The 23,394-nt window shown below is 42.9% G+C and overlaps 1 protein-coding gene across 1 annotated transcript; it reads right to left on the reverse strand.

Annotated features, from left to right (window-relative positions):
* Positions 1-2,766: 2,766 nt before the first annotated feature.
* On the reverse strand, positions 2,767-12,579 carry LOC120058950 (neuronal acetylcholine receptor subunit alpha-4-like). The gene is made up of 5 exons (XM_039007700.1): positions 12,454-12,579; positions 9,039-9,083; positions 8,607-8,716; positions 5,634-7,140; positions 2,767-2,892 (listed from the first exon to the last, which is right to left on the reverse strand). The coding sequence occupies exons 2-5, from the start codon at positions 9,066-9,068 to the stop codon at positions 2,767-2,769; spliced, it is 1,773 nt and encodes a 590-aa protein (XP_038863628.1). The 5' UTR covers positions 9,069-9,083; positions 12,454-12,579.
* Between the last annotated feature and the right edge of the window lie 10,815 nt (positions 12,580-23,394).

The following is a 23,394-nucleotide window of genomic DNA, read 5'->3' on the forward strand; positions in this document are numbered from 1 at the left end:
GTTGGCACTATACATTCGGGCAGGTAGTGTTCTTCTGGCATCTGCCAAACCCAGATTCGTCTATTGGACTGCCAGATGGTGAAGCGTGATTCATCACTCCAGAGAGCGCATTACCACTGGTCCAGAGTTCAATGGCGGCGAGTATTACTGTCCTGTGAAGATCCGAATGGGTCAGATCAGATCAGCTTGGCAATGGATGACAGTAACCAGACCCTCTCTCACCCACAGAAGGGATGAGGGAGCTGGTGGGGGGTTGACAGCTCACACCCTGTCGTAAATTAAAGGAGAGGAGATCCAGAGAACATCCCTCTCCAAATTAACACCTTTGTCTCCAGAGACTTTTCCCGCCGAAACTCTAACATGTTCTAAAGCGAATACTGGAAAAATATTCCTAACGTGGGGAGTGGTCTAGAGGCGAGCTAAAGAATAATAATTTCACATGGTTTGTTATTTTGTGATGTCATTAAGTGTTATAAAGGAAATATTGTAACTTTAAAAGTATATACACTACATGTACAAAGTCTCCATCCTTTACGTTGTATATGAACTATGAAAAATGCTGAACGTATTTTTGTTAAGATAGGAATGTGAATTTAGGAGCCATGCGATAATTTGTCTCCTATAATCTTTGCACAGTAAGTATCCACACCCCGAGTGAGGTCAGAGAGCGTGTCAGCCTGATGGAACATGTAAAGTGGTTTGAACCCTGAATACCAACACAAGGTGGAGAAGAAAACTCCCCTCAGACAATCACTGGTACAGCTGAATAGCTGTCCTAAGAAAGTATCTAGAAAAGCAAATTTAAGTGGGACCATTCTACTACTCTTCAAACCATCCTATTCTACTACTCTTCTCAAATCACCTTATTCTACTCATCATCACCAATGGGAACCGTCGACACGGCTGGCTAGCCCATCTTCCAAGGAGCATCTTCCGGAGTGAACAACAGTAGAAGACGGGGGAGATGAGACCCCTTTTGGACAATCAGAGCCTTACAAGTGTGCCGCTGAAAGGCCCAACACCCTTCCTAAGGAGGGCTGGTTCCGACAGAGATCCACAGCATACGAAGGCATATAAAAGTAAATACATTCATGATTTCTTACTCCAAACTGCCGGCGGTTCGTGTGCAAAGTATATGGTTACTGTGAGAGTAGTTCCTAAAATGTATCAACGATAAGTGTCTCTTTCTCTCCCTCTCCATGTTGTTGTGTAAGAAGCAGCCATATGTTGTGTCAGTCTGCTAGGGACCTTTTCCTAATGTATTAAGTGTGTATGTTTATCCTGTGTTATCATTTAGTTAGCTAGTAAATAAATAATTAAACCAATTTGTGCAGTACTGAATCATAAGTAAGGCTGGGTTTTTTGCAGATGCAGGAGGTTACGACTGTTCAGAATGATGATATGATACTAGGTTATGATTAATACGTTGACTGTTTTATGGATGTGATAGGTAAAGTTTAAATTTGGAGATGGTAAATCTTTCAACAACCACTCTCGTGGTGCCCCAATTCCTAATGAGTTAATTGTTACATGATTCATTTAGTAGTGTAACAATTAAACATAGTTAGTTGATAAGATAAATAACAGTCATCAGATTAATGAAAGTAAAGTCACGACACACCACTCCAGCCAACGCTTGGCATTGCGCATGGTGATCTTAGGCTTGAGTGAGGCTGCTCGGCCATGGAAACCCATTTCATGAAGATCCCATTGCTTCCAGAGGCAGTTTGGAACTCGGTAATGAGTGTTGCAACCGAGGACAGATGATATTTATGTGCTTCAGCAGTTTCCACTTCATAATAACAGCACTTACAGTTGACCGGGGCAGTTCTAGCAGGGCAGAGATTTGACGAACTGACTTGTTGGAAAGGTGGCATCCTATGATGATGCCACGTTGAAAGTCACTGAGCTCTTCAGTAAGGCCATTCTACTGCCAATGTTTGTCAATGGAGATTGCATGGCTGTGTGCTCAATTGTATACACCTGTCAGCAACTGGAGTAGCTGAAATAGCTGAATCTACTAATTTGAAAGGGTGTCCACATACTTTTGTATATATAATTTATGTCATCAGGCAAAATTAAATATCAGATAAACAAACTGTGATAGGATGTGATTTTTCCTGATGAACCACAAATTCCTGTTATTTTTTTACATTACCCTCCATTTAATTGAAACAGATTAATTTAAGTTTCAGCATTTCAAGCTAATGAATCAGAAACCTTCCATGTCACCTCTGACACTGAGGTGTGTGTGTGTGTGTGTGTGTGTGTGTGTGTGTGTGTGTGTGTGTGTGTGTGTGTGTGTGTGTGTGTGTGTGTGTGTGTGTGTGTGTGTGTGTGTGCGCACGGGCGCGTAGGCCAGCCCATCCTTAGAGTAATTCGTTATACATTGGTGAGGACTTGGGCTACGCAGCTCAATGTCAAAATAGAATTTTGAAGGATGTTTTCACTGTCAGCCTTTTGGCCTCATAAAGAATTCATATGCTCTGTGGAATCAATGAAAGACACACCCCCTCCATGTCTCAGTGAATAACCTCATGATAACCTGTGCAAAATGGCAACCACAAATAAAGACAGTGGCTTACACGTTCAATCTAAAAAGCAACAAAAAAGGCATAAAATACAAATCAACCACTATTAGAAAACCTAGAAATATATTGGCCTAGAGAGACTCACAGGTAACTTTGCATTGTAACTCCGTGTCTCTTGTCTTTAATCTCGGAATCGGACTTCCACACGGTTTCATTGTGTCTGGAATCTAGGTTTCTAGATCATTCCAGCCAGCCAAGGAGGAAGGAATAGTCCCAGTGTTCCCAGTATACACACTAGTACAAACATCCAGAGAAATATCCTGTCAATGACCATGGCCACATACTTCCAGTCCTCCTTTACCTAATGGAGAAGAAGAAAAGAGATGAGATGGTCATTTCGAATATCCACACCACACCGCACATACATTTTACAGGCTGTCAATTTCTGCCCTTGATTGATTCCTCGCGAATGGATGATTTTTTTCATTACAAGGGGAAGCTATCCCTTCAATGTCAGTCATTCCCAGCTTGCTTATGAAATATTCAGGACAACATTGTTAAGCCTTATTTGTTTCAAAGAGAAGTATACACTGGCTAGAGCTCCTGGCCATATACTTTAGCTACATTGTGCTACTATCTTTTGCAGAGACCACCAATCTTTGCCTGGGAATTGCCCTGGCCTGTCTATTCAGCAGCTTCTCTTCACAGTAGAAACAATCCTCGATTGCTAATCAAAGCTTGTCTGTGTCACACCTGTTTGCCTATGACTCTCATCTATCGATATATCTTTACCAAGGACTTCAAAGTGATTTGCTGCCTATTGGTTTTCTGCTCGCAATACCACAACCCTGGTGTGCTTCAAAAGAAAACACAGGAACTTTGTCTCAAGGACACCTGGAAAGGCTTGAATTGTCAAATTTAGGGGAGCGGCCATCCATTAAATATGAAGGAATGGATTTGGCAAGGTAGTGAGAAAAGTCTCAAATGTAATTTTTTCTGAATACCCCAGAGCTAAACCTTACTTTTACCTAAAGCCTTTTCATGTGGATCATGACTACAATATACAGTATATCAGGGGTCTCCAACCTTTTCTAGCGTTACTTTAAAAAAATGAAACGTGTTAGAAACAATCCTCGATTGCTAATCAAAGCTTGTCTGTGTCACACCTGTTTGCCTATGACTCTTATCTATCGATATATCTTTACCAAGGACTTTTTTTTGCGAGCTGTTTGTTTTTGCTAGCTTTCAAATAGGTACATTCTTCTCCTCGCCCCTGCAACTCTTCCCCGGGTCTTTGGTGTACAAGATAAAGTAGTGCACTATGTTTTCTGTCAATAGACCTGGTAAAATAATGGTTAATAAACAACTCTAAGGGGGTTGATCTGTTTTATATTTTTATGGGCCCCCATAAAAATATTTTATTTTATTTTATAAAATTACAATTGTTCCAAGAGAAACAACGAAATTGGATGTTCTGAGTCCTTGTCAATGCTTAAATCACAGACACATTTTTTTGAAAACTAACAAATAGATTTTTGAGTGTAATTTCCCTTAAATTGTGCATCTAACCCTATTACAGGGGCTGAGTCACTGGCTTACTGGTGCTCTTTCTTGCCGTCCCTAGGAGTGGGTTGAGTCACTGACGTGATATTCCTGTCCGGATTGGCGCCCCCCTTGGGTTGTGCCGTGGAGGAGATTTTCGTGGGCTGTACTCGGCCTTGTCTCAGGATGGTAAGTTAGTGGTTGAAGATATCCCTCTTGTGGTGTGGGGGCTGTGCTTTGGCAAAGTGGGTGGGGTTATATCCTGCCTGTTATATCCTGCCACAGTGTCTCCCGACCCCTCCTGTCTCAGCCTCGAATATTTACGCTGCAGTAGTTTATGTGTCGGTGGGCTAGGGTCAGTCTGTTATATCTGGAGTATTTCTCCTGTCTTATCCGGTGTCCTGTGTGAATTTAAGGATGCTCCCTCTAATTCTCTCTCTTTTTCTCTTTTTCTCTCTCTCTTTCTTTCTTTCTTTCTCTCTTTTCTCACTTTCTCTCTCAGAGGACCTGAGCCCTAGGACCATGCCTCAGGACTACCTGGCCTGATGACTACTTGCTGTCCCCAGTCCACCTGGTCATGCTGCTGCTCCAGTTTCAACTGTTCTGCCTGCGGCTATGGAACCCTGACCTGTTCACCGGACGTGCTACCTGTCCCAGACATGCTGTTTTCAACTCTCTAGAGACAGCAGGAGCAGTAGAGATACTCTGAATGATCGGCTATGAAAAGTCAACTGACATTTACTCCTGAGGTGCTGACCTGTTGCACCCTCGACAACCACTGTGATTATTATTATTTGACCCTGCTGGTTTTAGGCTGGGTTTCTCTACAGCATTTTGTGATATCAGCTGATGTAAGAAGGGCTTCATAAATACATTTGATTGATTGATCAAGCGTGTGAGGAATGTGCCGGTCTAGCAATGGTTCTGTACTGCTGCTGCTCATTTCATGGCCGAGTTTGCAAATAACAAATAATAGATACAAATGATGTACTTACTCATGAAATACTTCTGCCAGGTAAGTGTACTTTGTTGTTAACATTTAATTGAGACAGTTTTGTGGAAAGTATGTCCTTCAACCCACAAGACGGTTATCAAATCAACTGGCTACACACGTAGTGATAGACAAACGCACGCACCACAATATTGCTGAAAATGTACTGGATGATATTGTGTTAGGTTTGGCTTTTTAAGCCAATAGTGGCAAACCAGGGGTGGGAGAATTTCAATGTTTTGTTGATTTGATAGTAGCTGGGAGCTTGTGGTGTCTGATACTTGTGAGATTTGTTTATGACAGTTTGCAATGGAAAGCGTGACAATTGCATGTATTTTCAGAATTGTTTGGCGAGCTACTCATATGTGGGCTGCAAGCTACAGTGCTAGTAGCTTGCGATCGACCTGTTGGAGACCCCTGCAGTATATCAAGTCATAGGGCAACCTTGCAACAAGATCTTCGTAGAAGACAATGCTACTTTCAACATTGAGAGAATGTTATAAAAAACATTTATGGTTCATAAGGAAATTAAGGAACTCTGACAGAAAAGGTAATGTCAACAAACTCACTGAGAAGTCGGCGTCCTCTGCCCTGAGGTGGTCAGCGATGTACTGCACACCCTCTATGGCCCTTCTCATCGACGGGGATATTCTGGGGACCATAGTTTCCCGGATCACTAGATCAACAGTGGGCTCTGTGGAGGAGGCTCTAGCTAGTTGGTCTAGCAGAACCTGTCTCTTTAGCCTTCCTTCACCTACAGCCTCTCGGCCCTTGCCACCACCAGCAACCCCACCCCCTTCCTCGTGCAGGCAGCAGTACTGGAAGCTGTGGGAGCGGCAGCGGTGCCCGACCCTTTGGGGGGGCTCCCAGTTAGGCTCCCTCTGGTGGTCAAACACGTGCTCTACACTGTGGCTCCGCCCGTTGGGGGACAGTATTTGTGGCTCGTCCCGGGGAAGAGAGTGAACTGGACCCAGGGGACCCAGCGGCAGAGACGGGGGGGAGGATGACGGAGTGGAGGAGTGGGTTGAGCAGGACAAAGGGGAGGCAGTGTTCCCGAGTTTGCCAGGCTCCTCCAGGAGGATGGAGTACTGGCTGGAAGGGGAGCGGCAGAAGAGCTGGGGGGCCTTGAGGGGGTGCTCCTCCAAGGGCAGGCCCTGGGTAGGAGAGGGAGATGGTGAAGTGGAAAGGGCTAGGATGTTGGAGCTGTCAGAGGGGGTGGCAGGCAGTGTGTGTCCCAGCTGTCCTAGCTGTCCTAGCTGTCCTAGCCCCGTTTCCACCCCGGCCCAGAAAGACTGCGACTGACTGGCTGCTGTCGAGGAGCTGGTCCGGTGCATCATCTCAATCAGCTTCCGGCAGTTCTGCTTGGCGGTGGCCGGTGGCCGCTTCATGAAAAGCACACGAGGCACCAGGTCCAGGAAGACCCGGCGCACCCAGTGCGACATGCCGTGTGTGCGCGGCGAGCGGTGGTGCACGTTGAGCACAAAGACGGTGATGATGATCGAGAGGGTGACGAAGATCATTGTGAAGAGGAGGTACTCGCCGATGAGCGGGATGACCAGCGAGGTGGACGGGATGATCTCGGTAATGAGCAAGAGGAAGACGGTGAGAGACAGCAACACAGAGATACACAGGGTGATCTTCTCGCCACACTGGGAGGGCAGATAGAAGACCAAGACAGTCAGACAGGAGATCAACAGACATGGTATAATCAGGTTGATGGTGTAGAAGAGCGGCAGCCTGCGGATGATGAAGTAATAGGTGATGTCGGGGTAGATCTCGGTGCAGCACTCGTACTTCTTGGTGTTGTACTTGCCCACAGCGTTGATGATCACCCACTCGCCGCTCTCCCAGTAGTCCATCTGGTCCACATCACTGGCTATGCTGATCAAGTCGATCTTGGCACGGTCGTAAGTCCACGAGCCAAACTTCATCTTGCAGTTCTGCTGGTCGAAGGGGAAGAAGGTGACGTCAATGCTGCAGGAGGACTTGTAGATGGCCGGCGGCATCCATTTGATGCGTCCGTCGTAGAACAGGTGGGCCTTGGTCAGGTGGGTCACCGCGAAGTCACCATCAGCGCTACAGAGGAAATACATTAGAGAAGTAGCAACCCCTTGATTGTGTTATTCATGCAATATCATCATTGGAAATATGGCAGTTACTTTAAGGATTTAGTCTACAAATACTATATGGACCATTTACATTTTTTTTTAACTTTGCGGGCATTTCTTAAGTCAGCATTGGTTTCCAGACTTATATTAGCACTAAGCATTTGTGAAGAATTTAACAGATCAAAACACAGTGTATATTCATGAACAATTTTACACAATACAACACTATATTATCACTGACTGCATGTTCAGGTACAATAAGGAACACACCAGCAAACACAATTTTTGAGGAACAACTGCCATTTAACTACAAAATGCATGTACTCATGTACTGAGTTTGCAAAATTCCCAAATGCATTTTGCCTGCCTGCTGCCAACAGTAAATGTAATTTGTGTACTACTAATAATTGACTGAGCTTTGAACTCATGCTTCCATGTTTGCTTGGACTATTTTCACATTAGACCACACATGTTAATTTGTTGATTTCATGAAACTAAAAGTCTGGATGCAATGAACTGCGAAAGGTGATGATGTTTCTTTGTGATATCCAATCATTCACAAATGTCTGTATGGTTTACCTAGCCACCAGCCCAGTTATGAAAACCCAGCTGCAGGTTAGAAATCCAATCTAGCTATCCTTATCAGCTTACTGTCCTTTTACAGGATGTAAAATGTGTCCACCAGTGAGTATCAGTCAAAGGGATGCATGTTGTCTTTAACCTCCCAAAGCACATCCAATCACATCTTGTCCCCTATTCCCCTCCTAGTGTATTGCATTGTGCAATGTAATAAATCAAATACGTTTTGTTTATGACCAGGCCCATTTTGACTGACTTCTCTCCGATCTATTTTAGCCAAATTAAGAAATGACATAGGACGAAAGATTTGGCTCGATGCTTAAACATATTTCCAGCTGTTCTTAAACTCATCCCATTTGTTGTGAAGGGATTTCCCCAAACCGCAATCGTTACTCATCAACACAGCGGTCTATATAAGACAATATACATAAGCCGGTTCTGGTTTTCCTTTTTCGTTCAGTCCACGCATTCAGTTCCACTCTATAACGGTGACAAATGGTAATGATCAGTCTACTCTGGAGAACAATTGAGGGGGCAAAAGCGAGGGGCTGAGGGCATAACTACTAAATCCACCCCATATGTTCACTATTGGAATGACCCTTGAGATGGGGAAGCTGACTCATGCAGGTCCCAATGGGGATTCCCCAGAGTGGAACTGAGGGACAGACTAAGCGAAAAAGGAGAATTGGATTTTCGAGTCGGAATTCGGAATCGAAAATCCGAATATGCATCAGTCAATATTGATGTCTTTCAAAACGAGTTGCTGTCCAGCTGTCAAACTATTAGACTGTTAGTTTCGGTACACCTTAGGCAACTTGTTTGAAGTGAAGGATTGCCCAAAAACAAGTACTTTACTTGTTATAAAGCACAATATCAGGCCTCCAGATGATTTCCGAGGGGATGCGGATGGAGGTGACATTCTCGTACTCCTCTGGGTTCCAGCGGAGTTTATAATCATTCCACTCCTGCGGGGAATAAAGATGAAATGTTCTATTCATGCAGGCACGTTACATTACAAATAATATATGTCAAAGGTAAATGTGCAATACTATCATGCCAATTGCTCTTGCCGTGACCGCACTCTCCGAGGGTGTGTTGGAATATGTAAAATATACATTTTCATTTCACACATGCATATAATACACACTTAGATAAGCACCCACCTAATTATAATTATTTTTTAATTATAGTTCATAGAGATCAATTATATTCTATTCTATTTGTGTACTATTTAATTCTATGGTACAGTTCATGTACAATGGAGCTCTGCATTTGATTGGAACGTACTTGTTTCACCCAGACGTTGGTCGTCATCATCTGGTTCTTCTCGTCCTGTTTGCACAAAAAGAAGGATGGAGTTGAAGGGTGTACCGTTAAAAATAAAAATATATATACTGTGCCTTCGGAAGGTATTCAGACCCTTTGACTTTTCCAAATGTTGTTACATTACAGCCTTATTCTAAAATGGATTAAGTAAAAAAAAATCATCAGCAATCTACACACAGTACCCCAAAATGACAAAGCATAAACAGGTTTTTAGAAAAGTTGCACATTTATTAACAATTAAAAACTAAAATTTCCATTTACATTAGTAATCAGACCCTTTGCTATTAGACTCTAAATTGAGCTCAGGTGCATCCTGTTTCAATTGATCATCCTTGAGATGTTTCTACGACTTGATTGGAGTCCACCTGTGGTAAAATTTTATTGATTGGACATGATTTGGAAAGGCACACACCTGTCTATATAAGGTTCCACAGTTGACAGTGCATGTCAGAGCAAAAACCAAACCATGAAGGAATTGTGCGTAGAGCTCCGAGACAGGATTGTGTCGAGGCACAGATCTGGGGAAGGGTACCAAAAAATGTCTGCAGCATTAAAGGTCCCCAAGAACACAGTGGCCTCCATCATTCTTAAATGGAAGAAGTTTGGAACCACCAAGACTCTTCCAAGAGCTGGCCGCCCAGCCAAACTGAGCAATCGGGGGAGAAGGGCCTTGGTCAGGGAGGTGACCAAAAACCCTATGGTAACTCTGACAAAGCTCTAGAGTTCCTCTGTGGAGATGGGAGAACCTTCCAGAAGGACAACTCTCTCTGCAGCACTCCACCAATCAGGCCTTTATGGTAGAGTGGCCAAACAGAAGCCACTCCTCAGTAAAAGGCACATAACAGCCCGCTTGCAGTTTGCCAAAAGGCACCTAAAGTCTCTCAGACCATTAGAAACAAGATTCTCTGGTCTGATGAAACCAAGATTGAACTCTATGGCCTGAATGCCAAGCGTCACGTCTGGAGGAAACCTGGCACCATCCCTACGGTGAAGCATGGTGGTGGCAGCATCATGTGTGGGGATGTTTTTCAGCAGTAAGGATTAGTCAGGATCGAAGACAAAGATGAACGGAGCAAAGTATTGAGAGATCCTTGATGAAAATCTGCTCCAGAGCGATCAGGACCTCCGACTGGGTGGAAGGTTCACCTTCCAACAGGACAACGACCCTAAGCACACAGCCAAGACAACGCAGGAGTGTCTTCGGGACAAGTCTCTGAATGTTCTTGAGTGGCCCAGTAGGAGCCCTGACATGAACCCAATCGAACATCTCTAGAGAGACTTGAAAATAGCTGTGCAGCAATGCTCCCCATTCAACCTGACAGAGCTTGAGAGGAACTGTAGAGAAGAATGGGAGAAACTCCCCAAATACAGGTGTGCCAAGCTTGTAGCGTCATACCTATGAAGGCTCAATACTGTAATCGCTGCCAAAGGTGCTTCAAGAAAGTACTGAGTAAAAGGTCTGAATACTTATGTAAATGTGATATTTTTTTTTTTATTTTTTATAAATTGGCAAAAATGTCTAAAAACCTGTTGTTGCTTTGTCATATTAGGAGTATTGTGTGTACATTGATGAGGAAAAAAAACTATTCAATCAATTTTAGAATAAGGCTAACTTAACAAAATGTGGTCAAGAGGTCTGAATACTTTACCAAGGCACTGTGTGTATTTGTATATATATATATATCTATATCATTTTTTTCTTCCAAAAACATTCTTACTCTATAGAAACATAAGGTCACACAAATATTCAGGGAGATTGCGCTGCATTTGCCTCAAATGACCTACTAATGTCAACTTTGGTGTGGGAGGTAGCGTAGCGGTTAGAGCGTTGGGACAGTAACCAAAAGTATGAAAAATCTGCTGTTCTGCCCTTGAGCAAGGCAGTTAGTCCCCACAACAACTGCTCCCTGGGAGTCAATGATGTGGACCTTGATTAAGGCAGCCCCCTGCACCTCTCTTTGTGTTAAAACTGCAATATGTCATTTAGTGGGCGTCCCGACCAAATTCATATTGAAATCTGCGTTATAGATCTGTTATTTTCATTGAAAGCATGTCTAAGAAGCGGTAGATCAGTTCTATGTGCGATATTTCAATTCTTGCCGTTCTTAAGTTTAATTTTTGCGTCTTTTACTTTAGGTTTTGTACATCGGCTTCAAATGAGCTGAAAACACATTATTGTGGGTTATTGAAAATATACTTCACAGCGGTTTAGATGGTACAATGATAAACTGAAATTAGGCAAACTATTAGAATTTTTGCAACCAGGAAATGGTGGAGCGATTTCTGCATATTGAACCTTTAAATGCGGAAGACACATTTCGGTTGAATGCATTCAGTTGTGCAACTGACAAGGTATCCCCTTTTCCTCCTTTCAAAATTCTTATCAAGATGTTCCAAGATGAATATTTGGGTTAAAGTATGCATAGTGGTGAATAATGTATGATAATACAGTCCTGTAAAGCATTTTGAAAACCCAAACAATATGCTACCCACAAGTGCTTGTTGAATTTCTAATGAGCAGCTTTTTGGTCCCTAAACGCCTATGTCCTATTTGTCCCAAGAAAGCCATATGCTTCATGACTAAGTTACAAAATAAACATTAGACAAATGTGTGAATACAACACAACGTAACATTCCTTTTGGAGAAAAAAAATCTGCCTGTGTTCTCTGCTCACAAGTCCCACACATGGTCTCCAGAGCTGAGCTGTCACTTCTTCTCACAGGTATCTTTTTCCCAATTCACTGTCCCCATATACCACCCTGCTGCCTGAGAGGACTGAGACAGGACTATGAGGATGCCCTTGGGTAATCTTTGGCCGGTAATTCTAGCCAGAAATGACTCGTTTAGAGGCTGCAAAGCAGGCAAGTGGAGAGAGTAAGCCTTTTAATTGTGTGTCAACATTGTGAGGACCATCCCCTTAGGAAACATGGTACACAAGTTTAATCTAAAGCTTTTAATTAATGAGTTAAAGGCTGTGAAGACCAATGATTGTATTTGCCTTTTAAAATCCAACTCGCGGTATAGGTTTATTAAAGTCTCTGGAGTCTCAAGGGGGGGGGGGGGGGGGGGGGGGGTGCAAGCGCTTTAACAAATCTTGAAATGAAGGGTCCTGGCATAGGTCTTGCCCTTGAGACATGGCTATAGACTCATATGGTTTCACAACCAGTCTTCAACCATGTTTCAGCCTATCAATAAGACTAAAAACAGATCAAGTCATGTTTGACACAGTGAATCCTAACTTCTACCGAAATCACTAGTTTCCTTTTGACACGTGGAAATTTGACTGAAGTTTAAGTTAAAGATTTCACCCCAGTGCATCTGTCAATCCCAACAAAATGATGTGAATAACTATAGGAGTTGTTTGAGTTTGCTAACCACGTCGATGAGCTGGGCGATGGAGAGGCCAAAGTGGACCAGCACCACATCGGAGGTGTTGGCCACAGGCCGGGACAGCTTGTTGTAGTGGGCAAACAGGTTCTTGAGAAGCCTCTCCTCAGCGGCATGGGCAGCATGGAAAGCATGGACCCGGGGTCCACCAAGAGGACACACTGGGGGGAGGAAGAAAGACAATAGTCAGGGTGTCCAGTTCCACACACAGCTTCGGAGAACAACAAGCTACTGCATTTTGGTACAGTATCAAATGAAAGTGTTTGAAAATAGATCCTAGGCCACTGCTTACTTGGGCTACATACAGTGGACAAGTGAATGTTTAGGCTGACCCTCTGTGAAATACCCTCTGTGATATTCATTTATCATTAACTCAATAACCTACTGTTGTCACTTTTCTAATGGTATTTTTTGTTTCAGGTTATTAATATTATGTAATGAAAAACATATACCCATGTGCAATCAGGAAGTAAATTGTTGTCTTTTCATACAAGTCAGACAACAATCGTCTAGTATCTCACTCCTGATGCTTGGCTAGTACCTACCAACTATTTTGCTACTTTGATTTGACATTACCATCATTAACTCCTTCTGGAGAGCTCATTCCCATCATTAACTCCTTCTGGAGAGCTCATTCCCATCATTAACTCCTTCTGGAGAGCTCATTCCCATCATTAACTCCTTCTGGAGAGCTCATTCCCATCATTAACTCCTTCTGGAGAGCTCATTCCCATCATTAACTCCTTCTGGAGAGCTCATTCCCATCATTAACTCCTTCTGGAGAGCTCATACCCATCATTTACTCCTTCTGGAGAGCTCATTCCCATCATTAACTCCTTCTGGAGAGCTCATTCCCAATCATTAACTCCTTCTGGAGAGCTCATTCCCATCATTAACCCCTTCTGGAGAGCTCATACCCATCATTAAACTCCTTCTGGAGAGCCCATTCCCATGTCTATTATCCTTTTTAGATTCTTGGATTCTTTTAACCTTTACACATACTTTTGCATTGGACCTTTAACTCCCCTACATTTAAACACAGAGTACAATCCTGTGTGTCATCTAAAAAGAGAGATCTATTAGACGCAGAAATTGAGAGGTCACACATATGCAACACCCCTCCCCCCACCAAAAGCTCATATCTTATAATGAGTTTCTCTCAAGCAGACAGCCATCATAAAAACGTCTCTTTGCATTTGGATAGGAGGTGTAATCTGAAGAAGGGAGACCTCTGCTGAGTGTTGGTGTCACGGCCGTCGTCGGAAGGAGATGACAGGACCAAGGTGCAGCGTGGTGAGCGTTCATTTTATTTTATTTAGTAAATGCCGCCAACAAAACAAGAAACAAAGAAATAACCGTGAAGCTGACAGGGCATAGTGCCACTAACAAAGATAACTACTCACAATCCCAAAAGGAAAAAAGGCTGCCTAAGTATGATTCCCAATCAGAGACAACAATATACAGCTGTCCCTGATTGAGAACCATACCCGGCCAAAACATAGAAATATAACACATAGAATACCCACCCTAATCACACCCTGGCCTAACCAAAATAGAGACTAAAAACCCTCTCTATGGCCAGGGCGTGACAGTTGGCATATGGTAACATAAGACAGTATCAGATTGAGAGAGAGAAGGAAGCAGAAGAGGATCAAAAAAAAGGAATGAAGGGTGAAGGCAGTTGGAGTACGTTGTTTCTCTCACGCTTATACATGCTGATAGCGCGATCAGACGAAACGCCTCTCATCCCTCGCTTTCTCTCTCTCTTTTCTTTCTTCCCCTCTCTTTCTCTCTTTTCTTTCTTCCCCGCTCTCTCTCCCTCGTCTCAGTCGCTCTCTCTCTCACCATCTCTTCCTCTCTCTCTTTCCCCCCTCTCTTTCCCCTAACTCTCTCTTTCTCTGTCCCTCCCCCTCTCTCTCCCTCCCATTCGGCTCAGATGAGTGAACTCAATTACATCCCTCCTTTTTAGAATCGGCTCACATAGCAGGGAGGATGACCTAACGATGTCTGAGAACAATTAGGAGAGGAGTGAAAGCAAAGTCTGGGGGATGTTTAAGCCCAGTCTTTTATTTATTCATTATTTCTCTGCCATTGCACATGTATTGAGTACTGTACATACACAGCCCTATATGATGTTAATTGCCAAGTCAAACAGACTTCTGCAAAGATACCTAAGTATGAACATTAACAATGGTGAGTCGGTGACACCGTGCATCTTAGTATGCTGTCCTTACACTCAGGTCCTCATCTCCACTCAATCAAAGTTGATGGGCCGTCCTTCAGTTGCCTGAAATCTGGCATCCTCTTCTATTTTTAAAGGCTCAGGATCAATAACGTATTAAATAGATATACTTCCTTTTTCTTCTCTCCGTTTTACACCTGGATCAGTTTGACATGTCCAGACACCGGACAACCTTGACACGATCCAGGGAAACCTTTCATTCCAATAACTGCTGGGAGGGACAGGTATGTTTGACCCTATCGTTGGATTTTGACTTACAAGCTTTGTCGCAGACAAAACAAGAGATATGCATCCTGCATGGCTTCTCAATAGATACAAGTTTATTTTCAACACTGAGGGTAGGTGTCTATATCAGTCTTATTTTGGCTCTTGATAGACTGTCCTTTACAATGGGATCACACCCCCCCGAGGTGCCTTATTGCTATTATAAACTGGTTACCAACATAATTAGAGCAGTAAAAATAAATGTTTTGTCAAACCTGTGGTATACGGTCTGATATACCACGGCTGTCAGCCAATCAGCATTCACGGCTTGAACCACCCAGTTTATAATTTCTCTTAAACGATTACCATCATCCTCACTGTGTAATTGTGAATGAAATCTGTTTACTGTAAAACAATTACTTCTTTTAACTGACACAACTAGATGAAAAGCTTCTGTATATCTGAATGTGACTGGTAAAGACTGGTATGGGTCTCTCCTGTAAAATACATTTGTGCTGTTCATGTGACATATAAGGTAAGTGGTTTCCTTTGGCTTGTATGAATATTAAGTGTACCTAAATCTGTCCTCCTTATGATGAATATGTTTTCATTAGTCAATAGTGTATGCACAGCACAGGAGGCTGCTGAGGGGAGGACGGCTCATAATAATGTCTGGAACGGCGCTAATGGAATGGTATCAAACACATGGAAACCAGCCGTTACCACAAGCCCATCCTCCCCAATTAAGGTGCCACCAACCTACTGTGATGCACACCATATTCCAGCTCCCTCACAACAACTCGATCCAAACAACAAGCACAACAGGGAATCCGTCTCTCAAAAGCAGGCTTCAAATCAACATGATCCATCATGAAAATGTGTCATTGCAAATCATTGTGATAAACAACTGATATTGTGTGGGGTGTATATATTTGAGAATATTTGATATTACATTTGTTATGGATCGCATTGCAAATATGCACATCTGTAACATACAATTCATGTTTTATCATTACATAATCTAAACCATTTACAATCTATAGGAAACTGTAAAGTCAAGTCCAACAAGCATGTCAATGATCAGCCTATAAACTGAAACTCACAGAGACAACATCAATTTAAGAAGGTCGAATTTCACAAGACTTTACCTTGAGAAGGATGCACGAAGAAAAGTGCGCTCAACACGCGTAAGCACCTGGAAAGATTCATAGTGCCTACGCCAATGGGCAGTTTCCAGTAGTCAACTCTCTCCTATATTTGGTGCGCTTCGGTCTTTTCAAATGGTGTCAAATCCCCTTTCATCAACTTGCATAAATGTTCTACCAGCTGGATGTGGGATGGCTTGTCCAACCCGTCAAGTCGCCAACAAAACAGAAAGGTAGTAGATAGATGGTTAAGATCTCCTACAGTCTTTGGTTGGAGACAGAGTAGAGCTCAAATCAGTCTTGGAGTCTTCGTGAAGGACATGCTGCTTCTCCATCTGCATGTTTCTCCTCTCAGTGACCAGCTGGCTAGTATACATGAATATGAATTACCACAAGCCCTTCTGTTCTGTCCCTTAACTCACCATCTCAAAGTCTCTCCTCGTTCCCATGGAATCCTCAAGCCAAGTGTGGCTCCCCACTCTCTCTTTCATTACCTCTCTCTTTATCCTCCTCCTCCCCGCCGCCTCTAATATCTCTCTCTCCTCTCTCTCCTTTCTCTCCTCTCTCTCTCTGCTCACACTTTCTTTCCCTCTCTGCTCACACTCTCTTTCTCTCTCTGCTCACACTCACTCTCTCTCAGTTGATTTTGTTTTTTTAACCTGTGTGTCATGATCGCGTCTGGTGGGATAGACAAAATAAACATGTGGACGATGGTGCACGCACTCGCGTGTCTTGTGTAATCAGCATGTTACCCTTGAGTTCTAACGTCCAAATTCTGTCCACAGTCCATCCGTTTGTTTTCACCTCCAGAAATACTATATCCTCTTTATCCTCTCTTACCTTCTATCCTGAATGATATATCTTCATCTTCCTCCCCCTTTCCTTCCTCCCTCTTTCTCACCTGACATGGTCCCCCCTCTAGCCCTAGCTGTCCCTATGCAGCATCTCAACTCCCCCTTTAGACAGATAAAGCCTCATATATTTTGGACCAAATGCTCCCCTATCACTCCATTCTACACATTCCATATGCTGGCATACTGTAGTTTCAGCTCATTGGCAAAGATGGGCATATATATATATATATATAAGGCCTCTCTCTCTCTCTCTATATATATATATATATATATAGAGAGAGAGAGAGAGAGAGAGAGAGAGAGAGAGAGAGAGAGAGAGAGAGAGAGAGAGAGAGAGAGAGAGAGAGAGAGAGAGAGAGAGAGAGAGAGAGAGAGAGAGAGAGAGAGAGAGAGAGGCCTTTCATAGTCAAGAGGTGAGCATGAACCATACAGCTTTTCACTTTTTGATGTACTCACCTTGCATTGCAAGGATGATAAAAAAAAGACTTGGTATCGACATTGAATAGCTGAGAAGGGTGCTCAGACAGAAGAAAATGGTTTTAAAAGAAACTTCAATCAAGCATTATCCTTTTACCTTACAAGGTCTGCTTAAGCGAAAACCCTGCATTGAAAACTATTGAACAATGTAGTTAGGAAATAGGAGTGGCATGATGACTAAGAGGCATTTACTTGTCGGATACTGAGTTCCTTTTCAACGCACAGAGTGCCCACAGAGAGAAGCCTCCACAATATATGTATTGATTTTCCAAATCAAAGACACTCTCTCCAACAAGCGATGACTAACACGGACTTGACAGATGAATAGATAGATTTCTCTCCTTCTTTCGCTACACAGCAAACACAGGCCAGATGTGTGGGGTGAGTGTTCTGTCCATTCTGTTCATCTGTGTTGGCGAGAGAAAATACTTGATCAGTGACTGTTTGCTCAGACTCAATAATGAATTACTTCAGCGGATGAATTCAGGACATATTTTGAGGGAAAGACAGGAAGTACATAAAGACCAATTAAGGTTGGGTGTTGTTGACACAAACAAACACACCGACACGCACACATACACAGTCCACCTTCAATGATGAGGCAGATCATCTGTTCTTTTGGCTTGTTGCTGGGGGGTGGGAGGTGGAGAAAAGGAAAGAAAAAAAGAAGCTGTTTCATTAAACCTGGTGAGGAGAGAAATGAGGGGTGGGATTCACTTTTGGCACTGGCCTCCTTAATAATTCAGCGAAGGAAGTGCCGAGGTGGTGTGACACGGGGGGGGGGGGGGGGGGGGGGGGGGGTGTTCACAACAGGTAATAAGAACATGCTACATTGTAACGGCTGTCTAATGCGGAGGAGTAAGGGTCGGACCAAAACGCAGTGTTGTATGCAGACATAATGGATATTTATTAAAGAAAGACGAAACACGAAAACTCTTACACAAAATACAAAACAACAAACGACGTAGACAGACCTGAACTTGAGAACTTACATATAGACACGAAGAACGCACGAACAGGAAAGACTAGCCAAACGAACGAACAAACGAAACAGTCCCGTGTGGTGCAACAGACACAGACACAGGAACAATCACCCACAAACAAACAGTGAGAACAGCCTACCTTAATATGGTTCTCAATCAGAGGAAACGTCAAACACCTGCCTCTAATTGAGAACCATATCAGGCAACACATTTAACCCCACAGAAACACCTAACATAGACTACCCACCCAGCTCACGTCCTGACCAACTAAACAAAGTTAAACAAAGGAAAATAAGGTCAGGAACGTGACATAGATAGTATGAGCCTGGCTATAGCGAAGGAGAAGTTAGGATATTCGAGATTCCTCCATTGTAGAGTATCCACAGTAGAACAGCACCATCTACTCCAGAGCAGCATTGAAACAACCCACCAGACTAACAATGATCTGAACTGTAGATCAGGTGTATCTAAAGAGAAAGACAATGATGATGAGGAAGAGGGCTATAGATTTAACATTTATATAATGCATGTTAATCAAATAACTGTCAGTAGTCGCGAGGGAATCCCTCGCTACCAAAATAGTTCCATTATTGATGGGCCCCAAAACCACTGAAGCATCTCAAGGTATATATCAAAACACACAGAGCTCCCTTGTGTGTGTGTGTGTGTGTGTGTGTGCGTGTGTGCGTGTGTGTGTGTGCGTGCGTGCGTGCGTGCGTGCGTGCGTGCGTGCGTGCGTGTGTGTGTGTGTGCGTGTGTGTGTGTGCGTGCGTGTGTGTGTGTAGCCACGTAGTTGCACTCAGAGAGCTACAGTACCAGTCAAAAGTTTGGACACACCTACTCATTCAAGATTTTTTCTACATTCTAGAATATCAGTGAAGACATCAAAACTATGAAATAACACATTTGGAATCATGTAGTTACCAAAAAAGTGTTAAACAAAATATATTTTAGATTCTTCAATGCAGCCACCCTTTGCCTTGATGACAGCTTTGCACACTCTTGGCATTCTACATTTAACATTTACATTTAAGTCATTTAGCAGACGCTCTTATCCAGAGCGACTTACAAATTGGTGCATTCACCTTATGATATCCAGTGGAACAACCACTTTACAATAGTGCATCTAACTCTTTTAAGGGGGGGGGGGGGGGGGGGGGTTAGAAGGATTACTTTATCCTATCCTAGGTATTCCTTAAAGAGGTGGGGTTTCAGGTGTCTCCGGGAAGGTGGTGATTGACTCCGCTGTCCTGGCGTCGTGAGGGAGTTTGTTCCACCATTGGGGTGCCAGAGCAGCGAACAGTTTTGACTGGGCTGAGCGGGAACTGTACTTCCTCAGAGGTAGGGAGGCGAGCAGGCCAGAGGTGGATGAACGCAGTGCCCTTGTTTGGGTGTAGGGCCTGATCAGAGCCTGAAGGTACGGAGGTGCCGTTCCCCTCACAGCTCCGTAGGCAAGCACCATGGTCTTGTAGCGGATGCGAGCTTCAACTGGAAGCCAGTGGAGAGAGCGGAGGAGCGGGGTGACGTGAGAGAACTTGGGAAGGTTGAACACCAGACGGGCTGCGGCGTTCTGGATGAGTTGTAGGGGTTTAATGGCACAGGCAGGGAGCCCAGCCAACAGCGAGTTGCAGTAATCCAGACGGGAGATGACAAGTGCCTGGATTAGGACCTGCGCCGCTTCCTGTGTGAGGCAGGGTCGTACTCTGCGAATGTTGTAGAGCATGAACCTACAGGAACGGGTCACCGCCTTGATGTTAGTGTCACCGCCTTGATGTTCTATCAACCAGCTTCATGAGGAATGCTTTTCCAGCAGTCTTGAAGGAGTGCTCTGGGGTCCAACTCATCCCAAACCATCTCAATTGGGTTGAGGTTGGGTGATTGTGGAGGCCAGGTCATCTGTTGCAGCAGTCCATCACTCTCCTTGGTCAAATAGCCCTTACACAGCCTGGAGGTGTGTTTTGGGTCATTGTCCTCTTGAAAAAGAAATGACAGTCCCATTAAGCGCAAACCAGATGGGATGGCGTATTGCTGCAGAATGCTGTGGTAGCCATGCTGGTTAAGTGTGCCTTGAATTCTAAATAAATCACTGACAGTGTCACCAGCAAAGCACCCCCAAACCATGGCACCTCCTCCTCCATGCTACACGGTGGGAACCACACATGCGGAGATCATCCGTTCACCTACTCTGCGTCTCACAAAGACACGGCGGTTGGAACCAAAATCTCAAATTTGGACTCATCAGACTAAAGGACAGATTTCTACCGGTCTAATGTATATTGATCGTCTTTCTTGGCCCAAGCAAGTCTCTACTTATTATTGGTGTCCTTTAGTCGTGGTTTCTTTGCAGCAATTTGACCATGAAAGCCTGATTCACGCAGTCTCCTCTGAACAGTTGATGTTGAGATGTTTCATCATAGCGCTTGATGGTTTTTGCGAATGCACTTGAAATTTGACTGACCTTCGTGTCTTAAAGTAATGATGGACTTTCGTTTTTCTTTGCTTATTTGAGCTGTTCTTGCCATAATATGGACTTTTACAAAATAGGGCTATCTTCTCAATACCACCCCTACCTTGTCACAACACAACTGATTGGCACATTAACACATTAAGAAGGAAAGAAACTCCACAAATTAACTTTTAACAAGGCACAACTGTGAATTGAAATGCATTCCAGGTGATTACCTCATGAAGCTGGTTGAGAGAATGCCAAGAGTGTACAAAGCTGTCATCAATGCAAATGGTGGCTACTTTGAAGAATCTCAAATATAAAATATATTTGATTTGTTTAACACTTTTTTGGTTACTACATGATTCCATATGTGTTATTTCATAGTTTTGATGCCATCACTATTATTCTACAATGTAGAAAATAGTAAAAATTAAGGAAAACCCTGGAATGAGTAGGAGTGTCCAAACTTTTGATTGGTACCGTGTGTTTTGCCTGAGCGCGTCACAGACCATCTGTGTTCGTCACACACTTTACCACTTCACACACACAGGTGCGCACATACACATACAACATATGCTCACGCCACGCACGTATAAACACATGAGATAAGACCAGCAGTCAAAGATACGCTTTCATTCCTGGGAAGTGGATTGCTCCTTTAAAAGATAATTTGTTAACTTGCTTTAGACTAGAATATGCATAGGTATTCAGGTATAATTAGATTACACTCCATCCCTTTACGATTTTAACAACACGATGCCATTGGTTCTGCAACCGTATATCACATTTACTACAAGATTAGCTAGCTAAACCATGGGGGAGCTAAGTTGAGCTAGCTCCCTCAGTCTACCGAGGTTGAAGCCAATTTGAAACTATTGGGCAAAGGGAAATATTGATATGCTTCGATGCCAACCCCAAACACACCTGTACCAGCCCAAGAGGTGGTTGAAGACGGGTGGTTAAAAGGTGCCAGGACAGGGCATCTGCATGGTGTGTGCGATCTGTTGACTACGCGGAATACAACCACCTTAACAAAAGTCACATTAGGCACATTTGGGAAGTCTTGATTCATTTTTTAAAAAAGAAACGCAATGGTTCATTGGATCAGTCTAAAACATTGCACATACACTGCTGCCATCTAGTGGACAAAATCAATCTAAATTGCACCTGGGCTGGAATAATACATTATGGCCTTTCTCTTGCATTTCAAAGATGGTACAAAAAAAATACAAAAGAACGGTTGTTTTGAACTTTGTATTATCTTTTACCAGATATATTCTGTTTTATTCTCCTACATTCCTTTCACATTTCCACAAAGTTCAATGTGTTTCCTTTCAAATGGTACCAAGAATATGTATACCCTTGCTTTAGGGCCTGATGTACAGGCAGTTAGATTTGGGTATGTAATTTCAGGTGAAATTGAAAAAAAGGGGCGTATCCTTAATAGATATCATCTCTCAAGTGAAACTACTGATTAAGAAAACAGCAATGGTTCTAGGTATTTGTAAGGTTTCTTCATGAACGTTAATCAATAATTACTGAATAGAAATTAACTTAAAAATCAATAGCTCAACGGTTGATAATTAATTCACTTTATTATTCTCCACTAATTGGTCTTTTAACCAATCAGATTAGCTCTTTTGCCATTAATTGGGCAAAAGATCAGAATGTGTAAACACAGCTTAAGAAATTGAAAGCAGATGGTGTCTTCAAAAATATTTGTGTACTTTACAAGGTACAGTGCCTTCAGAAAGTATTCACACCCCTTGACTTTTCCCCCCAAAATTGTGTTACAGCCTGAATTTAAAATTGATTAAATTGGGGGAAAAATAGTCACTGGCCTACACACAATACCCCATAATGTTCAATTCTTACAAATACTTTTTTTTTAAAGCTGAAGTTTTCAACCCCTTTGTTACGGCAAGCCTAAATAAGTTCAGGAGTAAAAATGTGCAAGTCACAAGTCACAATAAGTTGCATAGACTCACTCTGTTTGCAATAATAGTGTTTAACATGATTTTTGAATGACTACCTCATCTCTGTACCCCACACATACAATTATCTGTAAGGTCCCTCAGTCGAACAGTGAATTACAAACACAGATATAACCATAAAGACCAGGAAGTTATTCCAATGCCTCGCAAAGAAGGGCACCTATTGGTAGATGGGTAAAAACAAAAAAGCAGACACTGAATATCCCTTTGAGCATGGTGAAGTTATTTATTACACTTTGGATGGTGTACTGTATCAATACACCCAGTCACTACAAAGATACAGGCGTCCTTCCTAACTCAGATGCTGGAGAAGATGAAAACCACTTAGGGATTTCAACAAACTGAGGATGGATCAACAACATTGTAGTTACTCCACAATACTAACCTAATTGAAAGAGTGAAAATAAGGAAGTCTGTACAGAATACAAATATTCCAAAACATTCATCTTGTTTGCAACAAGGGACTAAAGTAATACTGCAAAAAAAGGTGGCAAAGCAATTAACTTTTTGTCCTTAATACAAAGTGTTATGTTTGGGGCAAATTCAATACAACACATTACTGAGTACCACTCTCCATATTG

This window comes from Salvelinus namaycush, chromosome 14, assembly GCF_016432855.1.
Source record: "Salvelinus namaycush isolate Seneca chromosome 14, SaNama_1.0, whole genome shotgun sequence".
NCBI lineage: Eukaryota > Metazoa > Chordata > Actinopteri > Salmoniformes > Salmonidae > Salvelinus > Salvelinus namaycush.

Excerpts from the sequence above, each read along its gene's own strand:
- LOC120058950 (XM_039007700.1), bottom strand. The coding sequence starts at position 9,068 with ATGATGACGACCAACGTCTGGGTGAAACAA. Across the intron at positions 7,141-8,606 it reads GATATTGTGCTTTATAACAA|CGCTGATGGTGACTTCGCGG; the intron begins GTAAAGTACTTG and ends TTTCCTCTGTAG. Across the intron at positions 2,893-5,633 it reads CAGAGGACGCCGACTTCTCA|GTAAAGGAGGACTGGAAGTA; the intron begins GTGAGTTTGTTG and ends CTTCTCCATTAG.